Genomic DNA, 17330 nt, shown 5'->3' with positions numbered 1-17330 from the left:
TACTGCTCAAATATCATATATTATTTGTGAATAAAATATTCCGACCACATATCAATAGAAGAGAGGCAGTCAGTAGTCACCCCAAAGTACGGATATTGTAATTTTATATAAATCAAATAGCGTCGCCGTCAGATGTTCCACTACCTGACCTTTTAGCGTGGGTGCTGATTCATATACACCATCAAAGCTAACTCATATTTAATTATGATTCATTACAAATCTTTTTCCGATTTTCGTCGCCAGCTCTCGGAATATATGTCATTGTGATGTGTATGGCAATCGTATGTTGGGTTCCAAGCAATGCATCCAATTTCCGGTTTGCTCGTCACAAATGTATTGAACAGCAAAATCATGGTATCCAGATCAGAAAATATCTGCTATTACTCACGATGAATTCATACATTCTTGGCCTCGTACCAAGTAAATGATTAACATGAGGAACAAATGTGAAACATTGATCAAAACAACGCCAAGATCTTTTATCTCCGTTTTTTTGCTCAGGACGCTGCTATCAAGACTATAACTATACAATAAATAGTTCTTTTTCCTGGTATACGTGGCGACATTGCACTCAAAAATGCTCAATGGTAGTTGATTTCTGCCACACCAAATCAAGAATGAGTCCACAAAGCACGCTGCAGGAAACGCAGTCTTCAATAGAGCCTATATCAACAAAGATTTTAAAATCGTCGGCATGAGCCCATGCACGAATAGGATTAATTAGATGCATCCTCACTTGTTCAAACTTCCATGAGTGGATAACTGGAGTGGAAGGCCTCTAAAATTCCCTGATCGACTTTTCATTCCAGATCGTAATGCGAGAGGTTTGGCCAATTAGTTTCGAACTGTTGTAAGTTTTCCTTCAGATGGATCTTAATGGTGGATCAGTTCCTCTTCTGTTATTTTATATTCGATTATCCTATGGTCAGAGATTGATGGTTTGGTCACCATTTCCCAAGCTTAAACACTTCTTCTGGAAGCTGCGTTCACCATTGCCACGTCCAGAACCCCTTTTCTTGCCCTAGTGACAGAACCAGGTGTTGTCCCCACGTTCTTGAGATAGTTCTTCATTCTGCCAGAGTTCTGCAGGCCGGAATAATCTCCAATTCAGTAACGTTATTAGTTCTCAGATCTGAAAATTGGCATATGCCAAGTTGTTGAAAAAGCCTAATTGCAATATATGCGAGCTTTATCATTCTCAAAAACTGCTTTGGTCTTTGGAGGTACAAATGAGAGCTTTGGTTATTTGTCTATGCCATAAACTTCTCTCAGATGGAAGTAAGGAATTCGCATTGTGTCTCTCTATATACGCGGACAAAATGTGCATAAGAGTTTTCGTCGATCACGGCTAGCCCTGCAAGATGTTGAGGTGACCACTTGCATTATATTCTTCTTATACTACCTGATATTCTAGTATCTATAGTATCACTCCATCTTGATGAACAAATCCTCCCGTTTCCGACATCAGCTCAGCCGACTCCAGAAAAGCAGAAGATGATTTTTACAGCAAGTCATGGTTTTTCAATCTCTTGAAATATATAAAGTATATGTTTACTCATATGATATTCGAATGAAAACTTCAGTTTTGCTTGTCTAATCTGGCTTTCTAATATCTTTTGTTCTGCTGGCGTGATAGATTTTCCTACTAGCTTAAGATCCATTCATATGTCGGATATTAGCTTCTCCAAAGCACTCCAGCTCTTTGACTTTGATTTTATGATGAGCTACTATTCCCTTGAGTGGGTCTTGATCTCTCAATAATCTCATTCCATTTCCAACTTTTGTGTATACTGTTGGTATTGCAAACTTTGAAACCCCTGTCTTCCTGCATTTGAGGAAAGTATATCCTTTGTATCGAAGACTTACAGTTACAGTTTATTCGGCGCATCTGTCGAATCCCCCAGACCTGCTACCACGACCAAAGCGGTCTATTGTGGCACACAAACAAGCTCAAAGAGCTAAACTTCTACCTCCAGTGCCATCTTCCAAAGGGAAGAGGTGATAACAGAGGAGGAGTAGTTCATGAGTTCCCCTAAAACCAACCTGAGCGAACCTTGTCTGCCGCTGGGCAGTCACTGAGGATATGCTCAATGGTTTCGTGCTCCTATAAGCAAAGAGAGTCCTTGTATATCGAAGAGCTAGGATGCAGGCTACGATTCATATTCAAACTCTTCTATCGAACTCGAGAATTTTATTCGCCGTCCATTTAACTACCCTGAGAGAGTAGCTGACTCTCCAGACTGCCAAATTGTTCGTAGGATAAACGTAGGATAAACTAACAACTGTGCAGTTAATCCATTCCTAATTTAAGTTATCTCCAGAGCACCACTCTCTCACATTCATTTGTTATTAAAAAAAACGAAAATGAAATATATAACGTTTTTGAAATTATTACATAATCACTAAAGCTCTTCTTGACAGAAAGACACTTAAAGAGTGTTTGAAACATTCTGAAATACGATTCCCCAAGTGAGCAGTCTACAAACTAAGGATGATAGCCATCATAAATATAGAGGCGTTTTGAAAGATGAAAGTTGTAATAATTGGAGCCAATGTTATAATACGATCACGTCATCGAGTTCGAATAATCGTACTGTACCAGATTCTAAAACATATGTGGCAACTACGCTGGACGCAACAACATGCTAATGGTGAAAGATTGAATAAAATTCGGACGCAGCATTGTGCTACATATAAAAACAAAATATACGCCGGACGCACTAATGGTAGGACCATGAAAGGACGCAATAATGTGCGTATATCAACTTCTTTATTAATGAAGATATTTGAGATCTGAAACGACCAAACTAAGTAATTTTTTGCGTAGATTAATATACTTCGATCAGATTCCACCTAGGTAGCGTATTTCTGGGAGACGCAATAAGGTTGCTTTTTGAAAGGACGCAATAAAGTATGCCAGATGTAAATATATATATATATATATATATATATATATATATATATATATATATATATATATATATATATATATATATATATATATATATATATATATATATATATATATATATATATATATATATATATATATATATATATATATATATATATATATAGAGTGTCCCGTAAAGACCACGTCAAACGAAAACGAAAAGTAGATTAGAATGTGCTCTATCTGATGTGATTGGATGAATTGAAGTCATCATTCAACAAAATTTACGGAAAAAAACTGATTCGAAAAGTATTAAATTGTAGCTTCCGCCGGAGAGAAAGCATTTTAAGCAAACATTTTCATAAAACATCAAATAACTCGAAAACTGTGAGACTTTTATATGAACGATTTTTTCACATCAGGTAGAGCACATTCTGATCTACTTTCCGTTTTCGTTTGACGTGGTCTTTACGGGATACCCTGTATAGATATAAAGACTTATATAAAATTAGAATAGCAATTAAACTTATGTAAGATTAGAAAATTGATTACCTTTACAATCCTAAAATTCCCTAAGACTATAAAACCAGTTGATCAACAGAAACTTCTTAACTTCTTTCTTTTTTGAAAACGTTATAAGGTAAGGTCTTGAATCTGTCAGACAAGTGAATAAAAAGTTTAATGCCGTTATACAGTGGTGAGTTATGGAATTTTGAAGTCCTGTGAATTGGATATTCAAGAGTGTTCTTGTGTCTTGTGTCATGTTCATGGAACTCACAGCATTTTTTCAGATTGTCAGAGTTCTTCTTGACAAATAATAGAGTATTCAACATAAAGATACAGGGAAAACTCAATATTTTGTATTGTACGAATTTGGGTCTACAGGACTCCCGGGGGTCCAAAACGAATATAAGGCGTATCAGTTTCTTCTGCGCAATGAAAACATCTTCCGCTAATGATGAACTCATATGGGAAGCCAGTGAATAATAAACAAATAACAGTGATTGCCTAGGTAGAATATTTTTCAGTTTTTTTAGTGCATAAAATGCGCTGCTAAGTTTTTTACAGACAGAATTTGCTTGTTTCTGCCAATTCAATTGTTTATCGATTAAAATTCCCAAAAATCTCACGCGATCTGATGCTTTGATGTTACCAGTAGGAATAGTTAGTTCAAATTCACACACCGAGCTCCTATTCTGAAAAAAGATCAAATCGGTCTTGTTGACATTCAATATTATTGAATTTGGTGGCACCACTCCAGGAAAGAACCAACAAGGATCTCGCAAATTCTCCTAAGTTCAGAGATATTTTTTGCTGACACAAGAAATGACGTATCGTCCGCGAATAAAATGATCCGAATAGCCAACAAAAGATTAGAGTAAGTTGTTAAGTACTCCATTAGATCATTAACGAACAGGATGAACAGCAGCGGACCCAGCACAGATCCCTGTGGCACACCCATTTCTATTGGATACCGTCTCGATTTATGATGGCCCACTTGAACAAACAGCAATCGATCCCTCAGATAGTCCGACACCCAATCCAAGAAAACAACTCGAAAGCCAATATTAGACACTTTACTGGGGATGAAACTGAAGTCGAGACAGTCGAAAGCTCGATACTCATCAAACAATAGCCCAGCGACCGGAACTCCAGCATCTAGGCACCCGTAAACGTATTCAACGAAGTCACCTGTTGCGGACTCTGTCGACTTGCCCACACGAAAGCCATGCTGCTGACTAGAAATCAAAGAAAATTTATCTAAAAATTTGATCATCCGCTTATGTATCACCTTTTCAAAGACTTTCGATAGTGAACTGGTTATCGATATTGGCCGATAGTTGGCAACATTCTCCCTGGAATCTTTTTCATATATTGGAGTAACCTTCGATATCTTGAGTAGAGCCGGATATCTACCTGTAGTAACTGCTTTATTAATGAGGTGAGCAAAAGGTTCAGATATTCTATCCGCCAAAATTTTCAAAATTCTCACAGAAATCATATCATGACCGCTACTATTTCCCTTCTTGATTTGCTTGAGAATATCTGAAATTTCCTGACCTGTCACAGAGTGAAAGAAGAAGTTCTTATCTGTCATAACTTGGGTTGTACAAGAGAACGATCTCGCACTACCGTAATGTTTCTCAATACTAATACGGCCAATACTGGAAAAATACCCACCAAACATATCAGCCACTGTCTGGGGATCGGATATAATTGTACCATTATCGCTCAAATATATCTCTTGAGTAGCGGAGTTCTGGCTCTTTTCAGTCCTTACCAAATTCCAAACCGTTCTCGACCTATTTGTTGATGAATCTAAAATTTTATTGAAGAAATCTACCTTACTGGACCTAAGCAGCTCCTTATAGTTCTTTTTTGCCGCAATATTGAGATTCCTTGATTCCGGAGACTTCAAATTCTGATGTAACCAATGAAGATTCTTTAGATCAGAACTCGCCTTTCTAACCTCTCTAGTGACCCACCTTTGAGTTTTCGATCTCACAGACGCTCTCTGTACAACTGGGTATGCAGAATCAACCAAGGAAGTCAAAATATTGAAAAACTCTTCGAATGCAATATCAACATTCGTGAAGGAATAAACACTATCAAAGCAAGTTGAGGCAGCCATCTTAGACAGGACCTTAAGATTCTCGTCCTTCAATAGTCGAAATGATCTCAGGACAGGTTTAGTGGTTTCGACATCTGTATTATAATAAAATATTAGTCGTATGGCTTTGTGATCAGCTATATTACTCTCAAATACCTCGACAGACAAAAAATCGGTACTAGCATAGTATTCGTCAAGATGTAATCGATTTTACTAGAACTAGTCTTGCCGTTTCTATCCGTGAAATTCTTGTTGGTTCCGTGGAAGTTATTTAAAGATTGTACCTCAACAGCAAATAATCAAGATAATTGTGGGGAGCGAAATAATTGATATTGAAATCACCACATACGAAAATCAGATCGGATCTAGCAAAACAACAGTCAAGCGCGCATGATAATGAATCAACATAGAACTCGATATTAGCTCCAGGAGGCCTGTAGACACTTATAATGGAAACATTTTTAGTGGATACTTTGAGATTTATACCACAAAGTTCGCACTGCTGTTCGAGAGAGAACCCTTCAATCTGCTTAATATTTTCGGCTAAATAATCTGACTTTACATAAATGGCTGTACCACCACGTTGATGCAATGATCTACAATATGAAGCAGCTATATAATAACCGTTTATTGCTAAAAAAGACACTTGATCTGGGGATGACCAAACTTCGGCTATACTCAAGATATCCGGGTTTTCAATACTTATAATGACATCTAGGTTATTGAATTTATTGTTTATACCCTGCACATTAAGCTGGATTATCCTCAAATTCTTCATAAACTTTTTAGGGTTTTCACTCCCAATCTCTGAAACAAAATCAATTAAAAATGAAATCAACGATTTGCTCCTGTGTAAATTCTTGCACTAATTTGTCAGGAGCAAATTAACTAGAAAAAATTGTTGCCTGACAATGAACTCAAAATAAATAACGTTGAAATTATAATTCTTTGTAACGTTTCGGAGTCTATATCAGACTCCTTCATCAGACGAAAAAATCTACTTTTGAAAATCTTCTGAATTGTCGCTTTTTGTCTGACATTAATTATGAAGAGATGCAAAATCCTCCCAAAATAAATTTCAATCGATATCCTCAAATTTCTTTTTGAGTTTTGTTCTGCGAGCTCAGACAACGGTGCACTCACTCCAGAACTCAGGCTCCTATCGTTTTCGACTACTCGTTTTCTGAGTACCAACCAAAGGTCTGTTTACTCTTCTAAGTTTTGGCTGTTTTTCATTAGTAGGACGAATCGATAACTCTGATTTCCCCATTGATTTTTCAATGGGCTTTTTTATTTTCTTCTTTGAAGTCACAAGCGTCCAATCAGTTGATCCTGTGGATTTCTCTCGGTTCTCATTCGAATTAGAATTTTCGCTTATTTCGCTCGACGGAATTGGGACGCATGTATTCGAGTCACAGATGCGGGCAGTCTCGATAGGCACCGTAGCTGTAGAGGATGAGTAATCGACGGAATCCCGTTCTGGTTGACTTTCGGAGATTGTGGCCCGTGCTGTCCTGTTGATAAGCTTCTTATCAGACTTCATGATTTGAATATCTTTTACTAGTTCTTCAATTTGTTTACTCTGGTTTGTAATTATTGTTTTCAACCAATCGATTTCGGTAACAAAGATAGAGGTAATCTCAGTGACTATTTCATTCTTGAGTGCTGAGAAATCAGACCCTGAATAGGGATGATCTGTTATTTGGACATTCTGATCGATGTTTTCGGGCTCATTTTCAGTGCCCTGCTGACATGCCTCACAATTCTATTTATTGTTGAAACTTGCACGAATTTCATTAAAGGCGTCTATAGACATATTTAGGCACTTGACATGGTAACTTGTGTTACATATTTGACAATTTATTGAATCATCAGAACGATCTATTTTCAGAGTACATCGGGAACAACATATTCCACTACCGCGCGACATGATGATCGACTCAAGAATCCCTGAAAGGTGTGTTTCATATATTCGTTGCAATTCTGAAGTATTGCGACGCGTAAGAACAATATCACGCGTTTTCGCCTACAATCACAATTGCCGTCTATTCTAGGGGAGTTGAATTGGCGTTTATGTGCTCCAACAGGTCGTTTATCTGCTCATATCACAACCTTGTGATCGTCACTTGGAATACGTTCCAAAGCAGTTTTAACAATCGAACCAATGCATGTTCATGAAGTAGTTGCTGAAGATCTTGAAGAATTATTCTTCTCACATCTGCATTAATAAATTGCCGTTGATCAAGTTGATCATCCATATTGTCTATGAAGTAAATTTGGAGGAATTTATGTTGTGCATCTTCAAGTGGTTGTAATGATCTAATTCGATAGTGAATTTGACCTTGGATCTAAATAGCAGAAAAGAAATACAAAATAAGTGATTCGAAATCATTAATGTTAACATTATATTCTTACCTTGAATGTTGAATTGAATCTACTTTCTTGAATTATATCTTCTCCAAATGAAGTCATTTGGAAACACCCATTGTATTTTTGTGTGTTTGCTTGAAAATGTTTTGATTCGGATATTTCTCCAAGGAGAAGAGAATTAAATGGTTTAGGTGGGGAAGGCAATAATGGCAATTTCACTTTGCCATTTAGACAGCACAATCTCGGAATTTCTACAGCAAACCTCAGTGCATGGCAATAGCAGCATACTACTTTCATCGCATCGGGCCAATTATAACGGAATGGTTAGAGCTGTTGTCGATTGAACTATCGTAATGAAAAGCTATTCCTTTCAAATTTATATTTGGGTTCCTTCTCGTTCGTGGGCGATTACGATTAGCTCGAAGTTGTCTCATATCGATCTGAGTAATTCGACATACTGCCTCTCTTTGCTATGGTGTTTGTGACTCACTAATTCGGGCCATACTTACACGGCGCTGCTACCGTGCTCTTTCTTGGTCTTCTACAGAGGATTGACTCGAAATATTCAGAAGCCTAGTAGCATTACGGCTTCGTTGAGATGTATTAGATCTTAGATCTTCTGGCATGTGGCATTGTAAATAACACTGGACAATAACACAAATCGCTACAAATCAAAATAACGATGGAATTAAATGGATGATGAATAGTTTCAATAACGAATTACCACTGATTACTGTATGTATAAACCACTTCAGTTTTGCAAATACTAATAATAATAATAAATAAAATAAGCATACAAAGGACAACGTTGAGAATTCGAATTGAAGATTATAGTTGAACATTGACATACTATTCTCGTATTATCTATTGTTGAAAGGTCTTTGTCTATGAAATAATGTTGATATCGCCCGATTGGTCCTAATAATAAAATTTCTTTTATGTACTCACCTTAAATCTCTTAATTTTGTTAACGGTATGAAATATTGAACACAATCTTGAACAACACTCACAAAAACAACTTTGTTTGGAGCCCAGACACTGACCTACTTCAATTTGCTATGTCGAACTAATGCGGCTTTCACAGATTACAGAAAAAACCTTTGTCTTTGTCTGTGGTACTTTCACTTCTTCTCCTTCAAGTGTTCCAGTACTTTCACTTCACTGAACACAATATATGGGGCTAAGATGTTTTCTTCTTTTTATTTAGTGCCGATTCACAATGAACGTAACCGTAGAACTCCTGTGAAAGTTCGTACACATATCTATGTTTATAATTTTAAAGTATTGAATTTATGAGTTCGATTTCAATTTCTAATCACGGGCTACCACAGTTCGCGTTAGTTTGAATTCTGTGTTTTGAAATTATAAACATAATAATGTATACGAACTTTGACAGGAGTTTCACGCTCACTCACTTATTATATTTTCGCGCTGAGATCGTAGGCCCGTATTAATAGTCAGATCTCAAAACGGGTCTCAGACCTATCTCAGTTGATACTTTCTCAAGATAGTGACAGCATCTCAAGATGACGGCTTATCAATAAACTCATATCAAGTCATTATCAGTTTGATACTATCTCAAGTAACGAGAATTGAATCTCAACTTATGAATGTCTTGAGTAATGGTCTTGAGATATACTTGAGACTATAAAACGAAAAGAGAAATTAGTATTTTTATTTTCGCTTGGTATTTTTCAAAACTGTTTACAATAAAGTGTAACGAAGCAGGATTTTCTATCCCGAACGAACGAAATATGTCACATATTTGATCAGCCGCCGATGCAAGTGGTCCAGATGGGATCTCGGGGTACAAATTCACTCGCGGTAAAAGGGATGTTGATGAAGAGATTGTTTTTCGACCAGACCCCGGAAGTAGCACAGATTACAGAAACGAAATTCTGTAATCTGAGGGAAGTAATGCCTTCGACATAGGACACTCTAGCTTTACAAACAGCAGAACCCTGGACGTAACATCTGACTGCAGCTTCCGCCCTTTAGAATGAGGCCTACAGAAGACCTTGTGAGATGAGAGTATCCTCAATACTTCAAACTTGAGGTGGAGGCGGAATTTCCATCTTTGGAGTTAGATGAGTCGACGAGATGGCGTGAAACCGCGTTGAGGACGCTATAGGGGAAATTGTCACAGAGTCAATCAATGCAAAAAATCGCAATAAAAAAATACAAAAAATATTATTGTATGCTGTCTATCTCTGTTGTACCTTATTGATGGAGCGTCTTGTGGTGGAGGTGTTATAGGTGTTAGTAAAAATGGTAATGGTGGGTAACCATTATTCCCAACAAGACGCTCATCCAGTACACGTTGTGTGTACCCCATGTGAACTCTGGTCATTTGAAAGATCCTGGAGTTGTGCATGCTTCCTGTCCATCTTGCTGCAATATCCGAAAATTCTGTATTAGGCCCAACAATGGCTTGAAAATTAATTGAAAATTCTGATTTTCTGTTGCGATAAACTTCATGAAATCCAATTCGTCGTAGTAGTTGACCACATCTTCCATGGATTCAATAATGACTTTAATATTGCCGATTTTTGGAAGCACAAAAATCAATTGAGATCAGCCCTTAATTCTAAAGTCGACATACCGTTGGTTCTTAATTCTAACAACACTCCTTGCTCCGGCCCCGAAGAGACAGCGGACGTGCTGGCTGATACCTTTGCTGCCTCTTTCACAAGAGGGACCCACCAACCTCCACCATTGAATGTTGACAGGAATTTTCTGGAAATAACCGAGTCTACTTTCAGCCCCGCAGTCGTTGAAGCCCACCTTTCTGCTCTCAACGTTATCTCTTCTTGAGGAGTCCAAGTAGAAATAATAACAAATTTCACTTATGTACAAATTTATTTATAGTAATATTTCTCGTAATACTCGCTAGGTACTTTCTCATCTACGTCTACTCAGGTAATGCCTGTACTGCCCAGACTCGCGCAGTGATGTCATATGTTACACTCTCCCCTTTTGAATTTATTCGCCAAATTATAATATAATCTACTTAACCTAATCTAGTCTAGCCACAAGTGTTATTGAATAACACGAATTAAATGTAATTTCTGTAATCAATATTTTCTTTTTTTATGAAATAATACCTATTACTACCGATTCCTATTACTAACAACCTACATCTATTTCTATTCCTAAATATCTATCACTAAAACTTAGAACTAAAACCTACATCTAATCCTTCACTACCTACAAATTCTATAATAAAATATTTTATACAAAACTATACTAAATATCATACTCAATATAATACACAGAATCAATTTCTCTGTCTCAATCTATCTGAACGTCTTATATTCATACCCTGTGTGGATGTATCCTTATTATATATATTCCTGTCATCACATGAAACGTTAAATCTAACCATCTGATCGATATGTCTCTTTGTGATTTTATTATTTTGTAATGTTCTAACCTTATAAGTCACAGGTAAAAGCTTCTTGATAATTTCAGCATGAATTCGATCCTTTTTATTTTTTTTGCCTAACATCAATCATAACCCTATCTAGTATATCAAAATCTTTTCTTTCTACAACCTTTACATAATTAATTTTATTATACAGGGTCTTTCACGAGGAACCTCACCCATATTTATACGGGAAACTACTGAACGCATTTTCATGAAATTCAGCACTTATGAGTATTTCACGATGCTGATGAAATCTAAAATATTTTCAAGGCATGAGCAAGCAAGTATACGCACCCACTTTGAACTCCTCTGACAACTTAAAGGACACTTTTTACGAAACACTCGTTGCTACATTAAGTAAAATATAGAAAAGGGATATTGGCTTTAGGACTGCTAATGGGGTGAATAACACACTCTCTTCAAATTGTCGACGTTTCGATCCTGTTTGGGATCTTCTTCAGGACTAAAAAAGTTTATTAAAATATCAGACAAATGAACAATTTGGTCACAATAACACAACACAACATTACATAAAGTTCCCTGAGAAAAAACTAACATTCAGGTGGAAATTTCATATACAACTTACCAATTTGGTCGAATGTATTACGATGTGGTAGAATTTGCTAAATTTCATCGGAATTGTGCGTATAATTTCGTCAGATCTATAAAATTTATTATGAACCGTATGTGGTCTTAGCTCGGCTAATATGGTACTGATCGACGGTGTCTTGTTTTTCTCCCAAACATGTTACGGTGCGACTCCCACGACGCGATGCAGATTTATTTTTTATTAATTTCTCTCATTAAGTTATTATAAATTATGCTCAATTTTTGAGTATCTGTTCGGATATTAACTGTGTCACGTATAAAAATGTGTATCATTTCACTAATACACCTTTTGTGGTAGTTGCTTTCTTTATCCAAGATTTTCACATCATTAAAGTCAAAATTATGATTTTCTTGGAAGTGGTGTAAAGCCAGCGCGGTTTTTTCGTTTTTGTCTCTATTATTTTCTTTACAATCATATGTATGCTGACGTATACGATTTTTCAGGTATTGTCTGGTCATGCCGACATACGATAGGTTGCAGTCTCTACATGGAATTTGATACACCAAATTAGAGGTCATTAGTTTTGGATGAGAATCTTTCAATTTGGTGTATATTATCTCAAGTTTTGTTAGAGGATAGAAAGCAAGCTTGATGTTAGTTGAGTGATTTTTCACCAAAATTTCAATCTTTTCTGATAATCCCTCAATGTATGGAAATTTATAATAGATTTTATTATGGTTATCATTGGGCTGTTCCGTGTTCCGTATAGTGGTTTTAACAAATTTGTTTTTATAGAGATGTATAGTCTTGTTCACTAAATTTCTGGGGTAATTGTTAATTTTTAAGATATTTTTTATTTTAGTCTCATTAGCTGGCCAAAATTCTTTACTACTGAGACTGTAACATCTGAACAACATATTCCTGACCGTATTAATCTTATGTATTTGTGGATGGTGTGAAAGGTAATTGAGAACCCGGTTTGAAGAAGTTGGTTTGTTATACCAATTGGTTGCGATTGATCCATCGGTTTGTCTGATAAGTTGGACATCTAAAAATGAAATTCTATTTTGTGTTTCCTTTTCTAAAGTGAACTGAATTCGTTTATGGAAAGAATTGAACGTATTGATAAGTTCATCGACTTTATCATAAGGAACAGCCATGAATGTATCATCCACATATAACTTCAAAATTGGTATTATAAATGTAAGTTTTTTAACACATTTACTAATGACATAGTGCATCACCATGTTGGCTATGGTAGGACTCGCCGGATTACCCATCGCCGTGCCCTCAATCTGTAGGTATATTCGTCCATTAATCGTAAAGTAACTGGAATCAAAAATGAACTCTATAATCCTACATAACATAGTTCTACTTAATTCTGTATAGGCTGATATATGAGACCAATTTTCCTTTATGATGTGCAAAACTAACTGCTTCGGTATATTAGTAAACAACGAGACCACGTCCAAAGACACTAAAACATAGTTTGGGGGTAACTGCACTGTTTTTACTAGTTCAACAAGCTCAAATGAATTCTTTACATTGTAGTCAAAAGTTGTAGTCCAAGGAGATAAAATTTGGTGAATATAATTGGATAAGTTATATGTAGGGGAATTCAAACAACTAACAATAGTTAACTCAGGTCCTAAATATAAATTAAATATCAACATAATTAAAGACTTTGAATACATTTTGAATAGCCAATCAGATTTTTTTGAGGAAACAAAAAATGACCTTAGATCCTCTTTCACTAACATCACTACAAATCATTGTAATAAAATGAAAAGAAATAACAAAAAGGAAAATTTATTCTTGACGAACCTTATTATAACAAAAAAATTTCTTCAGGATCATCCTGAATGCATTATATCTAAATCAGACAAGGGAAATAGCACGGTTTTCATGTATAGAGATGATTACACGGCAGCCATGAGTGAATTAGTGAATGATGAGGCTACATATACGAACCTTAACAAAGATCCTACCTCTATTTTTCAAACAAAAAACAACGAATTAGTTAAGGACCTTTTCGATCAACATATAATAAATGAGTCCACAATGAAAAAACTTAAAACACATAACTCTTTACCACCAAGAATGTATGGACTGAGAAAAACGCACAAACCTAATCTCAGCATGAGACCTATTGTTAGTTGTTTGAATTCCCCTACATATAACTTATCCAATTATATTCACCAAATTTTATCTCCTTGGACTACAACTTTTGACTACAATGTGAAGAATTCATTTGAGCTTGTTGAACTAGTAAAAACAGTGCAGTTACCCCCAAACTATGTTTTAGTGTCTTTGGACGTGGTCTCGTTGTTTACTAATATACCGAAGCAGTTAGTTTTGCACATCATAAAGGAAAATTGGTCTCATATATCAGCCTATACAGAATTAAGTAGAACTATGTTATGTAGGATTATAGAGTTCATTTTTGATTCCAGTTACTTTACGATTAATGGACGAATATACCTACAGATTGAGGGCACGGCGATGGGTAATCCGGCGAGTCCTACCATAGCCAACATGGTGATGCACTATGTCATTAGTAAATGTGTTAAAAAACTTACATTTATAATACCAATTTTGAAGTTATATGTGGATGATACATTCATGGCTGTTCCTTATGATAAAGTCGATGAACTTATCAATACGTTCAATTCTTTCCATAAACGAATTCAGTTCACTTTAGAAAAGGAAACACAAAATAGAATTTCATTTTTAGATGTCCAACTTATCAGACAAACCGATGGATCAATCGCAACCAATTGGTATAACAAACCAACTTCTTCAAACCGGGTTCTCAATTACCTTTCACACCATCCACAAATACATAAGATTAATACGGTCAGGAATATGTTGTTCAGATGTTACAGTCTCAGTAGTAAAGAATTTTGGCCAGCTAATGAGACTAAAATAAAAAATATCTTAAAAATTAACAATTACCCCAGAAATTTAGTGAACAAGACTATACATCTCTATAAAAACAAATTTGTTAAAACCACTATACGGAACACGGAACAGCCCAATGATAACCATAATAAAATCTATTATAAATTTCCATACATTGAGGGATTATCAGAAAAGATTGAAATTTTGGTGAAAAATCACTCAACTAACATCAAGCTTGCTTTCTATCCTCTAACAAAACTTGAGATAATATACACCAAATTGAAAGATTCTCATCCAAAACTAATGACCTCTAATTTGGTGTATCAAATTCCATGTAGAGACTGCAACCTATCGTATGTCGGCATGACCAGACAATACCTGAAAAATCGTATACGTCAGCATACATATGATTGTAAAGAAAATAATAGAGACAAAAACGAAAAAACCGCGCTGGCTTTACACCACTTCCAAGAAAATCATAATTTTGACTTTAATGATGTGAAAATCTTGGATAAAGAAAGCAACTACCACAAAAGGTGTATTAGTGAAATGATACACATTTTTATACGTGACACAGTTAATATCCGAACAGATACTCAAAAATTGAGCATAATTTATAATAACTTAATGAGAGAAATTAATAAAAAATAAATCTGCATCGCGTCGTGGGAGTCGCACCGTAACATGTTTGGGAGAAAAACAAGACACCGTCGATCAGTACCATATTAGCCGAGCTAAGACCACATACGGTTCATAATAAATTTTATAGATCTGACGAAATTATACGCACAATTCCGATGAAATTTAGCAAATTCTACCACATCGTAATACATTCGACCAAATTGGTAAGTTGTATATGAAATTTCCACCTGAATGTTAGTTTTTTCTCAGGGAACTTTATGTAATGTTGTGTTGTGTTATTGTGACCAAATTGTTCATTTGTCTGATATTTTAATAAACTTTTTTAGTCCTGAAGAAGATCCCAAACAGGATCGAAACGTCGACAATTTGAAGAGAGTGTGTTATTCACCCCATTAGCAGTCCTAAAGCCAATATCCCTTTTCTATAGTTAAATGCAAGGACGAGATTGTTGATATGGAAATTAAGTAAAATCCCAAAACGGGAACGAATAATTCTCCTTGGAGACTTCAACGCTAGAGTGGGCAGAGGTCAAGACTCAGAACTATGGCCGGGAATAATAGGGAAACACGGCACAGACAGCATCAATTCGAATGGAGAACGTCTGCTGGCTCTTTGTGCAGAACACAATCTGTGTATAACGAACACCTATTTTATTACGAGACCCAATTCAAGGGGGACCTGGCGCCACCCGCGCTCAGGGCATTGGCATACCCTCGACTATGTGATCGTGAGAAGGAAAGATCTGAAAGAGGTGTTGGTCACTAAACCCAGAGCAGATCTTGAGTGCTGGACTGATCATAGGCTGGTAATCTCGAAAATGAAAATCTCAATGCGCCCAAAATATCAACGCAAGCCGAAGTATCTAAGAGAGCGCCTTCAAATATCCAAACTACAAAACCCTTCTACAAAGGACATATTCACAGCTGCCGTCAAAAGTAGCCTAACACCACCGGATTATAACGACGACATTGAGACTCATTGGCTCCTTTTCAAGTCATCCCTTACAAATACAGCGAAGGAAATACTGGGCACGGAACGCTCCCGAAAATCCCCAGACTGGTTTGCCGACAGCGAAACTCATATCGCACCCCTTTTGGATGCAAAACACAAAGCGATGAAAACCGCAATTAACAAGCCTGGCGATGTTGCAGCCCAAATAGGTTTCATAAACATAAAACGCGAGGTCCGTCAAGAAATAAGAAAAATCAAGGACAGCTGGTGGAAAGAAAAAGCTAGAGAAATACAAGCTTACGCCGATAACCATGACTACAGGCGTTTTTTCGAAGCTATTAAAACTGTTTACGGTCCAAGCAGAAAAGCTAGCTTTCCTATAAGAGATGCTCATGGAGCTATTCTAACTGATGATAGAAAAATTCTCGAAAGATGGAAGGAGCATTACTCCCAGGTCTTGAATCAAAATAACGACTCGGATTTATCCATTTTAGAACTGCTTCCCGCGTATAGTCCGATGACATCGCTTGATGACGAAATTTCAATGTCGGAAATCATAAGCGCGATTAAAAATATGAAAAATGATAAGTCCCCTGGTCTAGACGGCATTCCGGCGGAGATATTCAAAGCCTTGGATGAGGACATTGTCAATAGTCTCCTAATACTATTCCGCAAGATCTGGGAACAGGGAGATGTGCCACAAGACTTCAGAGACGCTTTAGTTATCAACCTCTATAAGAACAAAGGCGATACGTCGAATTGCAACAATTACAGGGGCATATCGTTGCTTAATGTGGCCGGTAAAATTCTCTCGAAGATTATGGGTAATCGTCTGGTTCCACTCTTAGAGAGGCTTTTACCTGAATCCCAGTGCGGCTTTCGACCAAATCGAGGTACGGTGGACCTAATTTTTACACTTCGACAGCTACAAGAAAAGGCCCGTGAACAACAATCAAGGATTTATACAGCCTTCATCGATTTAAGC

At 36.5% G+C, this 17330-nt stretch overlaps 2 protein-coding genes across 2 annotated transcripts; one reads left to right on the top strand and one right to left on the bottom strand.

Moving 5' to 3' along the window:
• Positions 1 to 11673: 11673 nt before the first annotated feature.
• LOC123309940 lies at positions 11674 to 13369 on the bottom strand. The gene is made up of 2 exons (XM_044893249.1): positions 11888 to 13369; positions 11674 to 11764 (listed from the first exon to the last, which is right to left on the bottom strand). The coding sequence occupies exon 1, from the start codon at positions 13216 to 13218 to the stop codon at positions 12082 to 12084; it is 1137 nt and encodes a 378-aa protein (XP_044749184.1). The 5' UTR covers positions 13219 to 13369; the 3' UTR covers positions 11674 to 11764; positions 11888 to 12081.
• Positions 13370 to 13577: 208 nt separating this feature from the next.
• Positions 13578 to 15857, top strand: LOC123309836. The gene is made up of 2 exons (XM_044893118.1): positions 13578 to 15597; positions 15721 to 15857. The coding sequence occupies exon 1, from the start codon at positions 13634 to 13636 to the stop codon at positions 15401 to 15403; it is 1770 nt and encodes a 589-aa protein (XP_044749053.1). The 5' UTR covers positions 13578 to 13633; the 3' UTR covers positions 15404 to 15597; positions 15721 to 15857.
• The last annotated feature ends 1473 nt before the right edge of the window (positions 15858 to 17330 follow it).

The sequence above is a fragment of the Coccinella septempunctata genome, chromosome 3 (genome assembly GCF_907165205.1).
Source record: "Coccinella septempunctata chromosome 3, icCocSept1.1, whole genome shotgun sequence".
Classification (NCBI taxonomy): domain Eukaryota; kingdom Metazoa; phylum Arthropoda; class Insecta; order Coleoptera; family Coccinellidae; genus Coccinella; species Coccinella septempunctata.
The sequence above is the reverse complement of the archived record's forward strand: the minus strand, read 5'-3'. Positions and strand labels throughout refer to the sequence as shown.